Source organism: Palaemon carinicauda, chromosome 37 (assembly GCF_036898095.1).
Source record: "Palaemon carinicauda isolate YSFRI2023 chromosome 37, ASM3689809v2, whole genome shotgun sequence".
Taxonomy (NCBI): domain Eukaryota; kingdom Metazoa; phylum Arthropoda; class Malacostraca; order Decapoda; family Palaemonidae; genus Palaemon; species Palaemon carinicauda.
This window is the reverse complement of record NC_090761.1, coordinates 58,154,922-58,159,921: the sequence shown is the minus strand read 5'-3', so window position 1 is coordinate 58,159,921 and position 5,000 is coordinate 58,154,922. Positions and strand designations below refer to the sequence as shown.

Sequence of the window (5,000 nt, the reverse complement as noted above, 5' to 3'; positions counted from 1 at the left end):
GCGTAGTACAGAACAGATATAAACTTTACAAAAACCCCATGTAATAAAATATATAAACAAATAACAATACACCACGAAACGAGACTAACATAAATCTGCTCTGCAAAAACACAATATACAAAAATTTCAAGTTTTCTGTTCTTTCTGAATGTCTGATTGTGTGTCAACGCATAGGTCTGTTAGTGTATGTTCCTTCTGGGTGTCTGTTCGCGTATTAACACATAGCTATGTTAATATCTCTATACAGACTAACGTGACAGATAACAAATACAATTTAATTGAAACTTGTGAAAATATTCACTAGGAAAAAAAAATCAAGTACCCACAGTAGTGATTCAGTATCTGTTGAAACCATTTTTTTTAAACAAATTAAAGTATTCTTAGGTCAGTTGTTGAAAATAGATCAACAATTAGGTTTCTCTTGATAAGTAGGATAGAGATAGGATAGGATTATAGAATTTAGACCTCACGCCAAGTATTGAGGCATCAAAGGCCATTCAGCTTTATATAAAACAAATTAATCAAACGTATCTGTACACACCATTAGGTATCATTTCAATCTATAAAACCAAATTCATCACATGCGTAGACATCTAAATTTGAGATAGGAAGGGATTAAAAATTTAAGAGTTATTGATAGAGTAGGTAAATTAATCAGGTGATCAAAAGGATATTGATTCCAGGTTCAATGTCTAAATGAATGTAAAGGTCTTTTCCATAGGGCTGATTTCAAGTACATTTTACTTGAAGGTTATTGGTCAGAACATTTGGCACCTAAAATGCTATCTATCAGGCAAAATATATATATTTTTATAGTGAAAAAGACAAACATCAATTTCATAAAATTTAAGGATAAGGCTAAAGATTTCTGTATAATATATAGACTTCACAAGAAAAAATAATATATTGTGTATAATTTTGTTTGAATTCAAAAATTGTAATACTATTTGTTTACCAGCTATGTAACCAGTTTGGCAATTATAAATTTAATAAGTATGATCTTTTTTTAATATACAAGCTTCATAGCTAGGTGAGCATTTGTGGTATCCTTATTCGTGTTGTTATATTATGAGGGCAAATGCTTAAGAGATAATATTTTTACTTGTGCCCTTTAAAATGTATGGCATTTTTGGCTATCAAATACATGCCTAATTTGTTATATATATATATATATATATATATATATATATATATATATATATATATATATATATATATATATATATATATATATATATATATATATATACACTGTATATATATATATATATATATATATATATATATATATATATATATATATATATATATATATATATATATATATACACACATAATATGTCTTTATCAGAACAATAATTTGTAACGACAGTGCCACAATAATTACTAAATATACCAATAACCAGACGTTTATCATTCTGAAATATACAGAATTTTTACCATTACTATCTTTTTCTCCTCGCAGGGAAAACTTATTCTTTTAACCTCCTCGCAGGGAAGGCTTATTATTTTTCTCTCCTCGCAGGGAGGACTGCCTAAGGGCGTGGCTGCAGCTCAGGAAGACGCCCCTCCTAGGGTGCATCTGTCCAGACGGGAATGATAAAACTTGCTCCTATTTGTACACGCTTGTCAATGAGAATCCATGTGTCGGTAAGAGTCCTCGTTCTTTTTTGCTTTCTTGGTCTTTATAACATTTCTTGAAGCTAAAAATAGCTTAATTGCTTTTTCATTTTTTTTAGATTTACATTCATATGGAAAAGATTAATTTTGCTTTTTTTTCCGCGTATAGATGGCTCCTTTTATTTCTTATTTTATGGGGCTATTTTCATTTTATAATATATTTTATAAGTAGGTTACATATTACCCCACCCTCATTTGACCAATATTTTAGAAGAAAATGGTTTTTAATAAGTGTGTATAAATATGAATAGGAATATATATACATGCATATTTATACATACTGAGGTATATTATTATATCTACTAGGACTCAACAGGAGTATATATGTTTTTTTCTTTTTTAATATACACCGTTCATGTTTTTTATATTTAGGTGTAATAGTGATACCAGCCTCATATAATATTAATTGACAGTTATTATAACAGTGACCTTTACTTGTAATAATCATAATGATGTACGAAAAAGAATACTCTTTCAGATGTATCTCCGATAATATTTTTAATTTAGTGGGATCCCTTCAAAAAAAATGGTTGATAGAAGTAGAAATTTTACAAGTCAGGGAAGCATATGAGTGATCATTTTTAATGATAATTATTATCCATTTAGGTAATGAGATTCCGATTTCAGAAAATTCTACAAAACGTTGGTGTAAGATTCAACAAGTATTCTTTTACCCTTGATATTTCATAATTATAGCCATTTATAAGGTCTAAGAGAGTTAGAATACTGGGTAAAGAATTTCAATTTAGTTGAGAGTTTAGCATCAAACAGATATGTCGGGTTTATTATCCATAAAGATAAAACTACATAGTGTAAGATAAGTTCATCTTAAGTAGTTGCTTTTCAGCTAAACCAATGCCTATAGTTGGTCACGCAGGTTATACATTGCCCAAATCACGAGAAATCTTGCTTGTTTGTTGACCTACTATGAAACACGCCTGGAAACAGGCCAAACCTGTACTGTATACCGTAGTATGATGTGGCTTCATTACCTCACAGGTACATTAATAGCTGATTACCGCTTCATACCAATAAGACTAGATTTAGACCCCCATGTGATCCAGTGTGTTTGTGTCTGTTTAACGCGTGCGTGCAAAATATTTGTCTCAGTATGAACATGTGTACTTGTGACATTCCTCTGTGACGTGACGTCAGAAGTACTGTTAACGTGACGTTGTGGCTGTTATGTATACGTTGCAGAGGGCAATTACCCTTCGCGAGTAGCCGCCATGGCCGCTCTCTCGGAGGAGATGAAGACCACACTGACGAAGAAGCCGCCCGTGCCCACGGCCGCGGCCACCCTCCTCATCGTCTCTTCCTCCCAAACCGAACCCCGTTATCCCCTCTCCACTATCCACCACTACCTGGAGCCCCCACCCACTTCCAGTACGTGTCCTCATCACTCTTTTTTTTTATATATGTAGACGTCTGTTCCATCACACGTACGGCCGTCTATCTATCTCTGTCTCACCAATCGCACCTGTACCTGTCTGTTTTGTAAATACACAATTTGCACCTGTTTGGCAGAATCGGCACAGCAGCTAAACTCTAGGTCGTAGTCCTGCAGAATATTATAAAGGTGTTAACAAGCGCGTGTGTCTTGCTAATATTTTCTCTCTCTCTCTCTCTCTCTCTCTCTCTCTCTCTCTCTCTCTCTCTCCTTGTCCACAGGCACTGCCTACTCGCGTGTATTTGTGCGCGTGTATGTTTGCCAATTCTCTCTCTCTCTCTCTCTCTCTCTCTCTCTCTCTCTCTCTCTCTCTCTCTCTCTCTCTCTCTCTCTCCTACGTGTTCTTGTGTTTGTCTCTGAGCTTAACTTGCACTGGATATTCTTCGTGTGTCTAACTAATGTGTATTTTAAAATGAATTACTGGAGTAACTCATTACTTATTAGTTATTTTAAATCTATAATATACTTCCATATATGAATTTATGTGTTAGTAGTGTTTATACATACAATTTTGTGAAACTAGATATAGTTTTTATAACCAACATATCCATTTACACACATCAGGTACATACTGAAACATATTCACTCAAAACATCGGACATTTCTCTTTCTACAACAATGATATCAATATGCATAATCATTAATAACAAGTTGAGTCCAAAGAAACACATATTCATGCAGAAAAATAAGTCAAAACATGAAATAAACAAATACACACTAAACGAGAAGTTCAAATGTAAACATCACGTTCATGAAGCACCTTGCATGTCAGAGCTAGTAGTTCACCACCTGAGCTGGTAGTTCCACCACCTGAAGTGGTAGTTCCACCAAATGAGCTGGTAGTTCCACCAGGTAGTTCCACCACCTGAGCTGGTATTTCCACCACCTGAGCTGGTAGTTCCACCACCTGAGCTGGTAGTGTCACCACTTGAGCTGGTAGTTCACCATCTGAGTTGGTAGTTCCACCACTTGAGCTGGTAGTTCCACCACCTGAGCTGGTAGTTCACCACCTGAGCTGGTAGTTCCACCACCTGAGTTGGTAGTTCCACCACTTGAGCTGGTAGTTCCACCTAATGAGCTGGTAGTTCCACCACCTGAGCTGGTAGTTCACCACCTGAGTTGGTAGTTCACCACCTGAGCTGGTAGTTCACCACCTGAACTGGTAGTTCCACCACCTAAGCTGGTTGTTCCACCACCTAAGCTGGTAGTTCCACCACCTAAAATGGTAGTTCCACCACCTGAGCTGGTAGTTCCACCACCTGAGCTGGTAGTTCCACCATTTGAGCTGGTAGTTCACCACCTGAGCTGGTAGTTCCACCACCTGAACTGGTTGTTCCACCACCTGAGCGGGTAGTTCCACCACCTGAGCTGGTAGTTCCACCACCTGAGTTGGTAGTATCACAACTTGAGCTGGTAGTTCCACCACCTGAGTTGGTAGTTCCACCACTTGAGCTGGTAGTTCCACCACCTGAGCTGGTAGTTCCACCACCTGAGCTGGTAGTTTCACCACCACCTGAGCTGGTAGTTCCACCTTAACCAGCCAGAAAGTCACGTTCTGCACCTGTCCGCAATAGCACCTGTAACTGAGACACGCAATCACGCCATCACAACAGCACCGCTTTCGAGTCTTATGGCTTTGCTAGTGGCTTTAGTTTGGTAGTTTTAAGAAACATATGATGTAATTGTAAATAGGCGTAGATCATTACGAGTTGTAATTGTATGCAAATTACGGGAATAAAATGCGATATTTGTATGTTGTTTTAGGGGTTCGTGTATCTTTTTTTTCAACTGTTTCAGGCAACAGTAACTTTTCTCAGAGATGATTTAATAGATAATTGTCCTTTAAGTCAGTTTTACAGTTTTTGAAAAA

At 36.4% G+C, this 5,000-nt stretch overlaps 1 protein-coding gene across 1 annotated transcript in view; it reads left to right on the top strand.

The window, feature by feature from the left end:
- Positions 1–5,000, top strand: part of LOC137629139 (uncharacterized) — a 286,776-nt gene that overhangs the window by 140,815 nt on the left and 140,961 nt on the right. The window contains exons 4-5 of the mRNA XM_068360410.1: positions 1,526–1,650; positions 2,881–3,066. Coding sequence (XP_068216511.1) covers positions 1,526–1,650; positions 2,881–3,066 — 311 coding nt within the window. The remainder of the gene's footprint in view (positions 1–1,525; positions 1,651–2,880; positions 3,067–5,000) is intronic.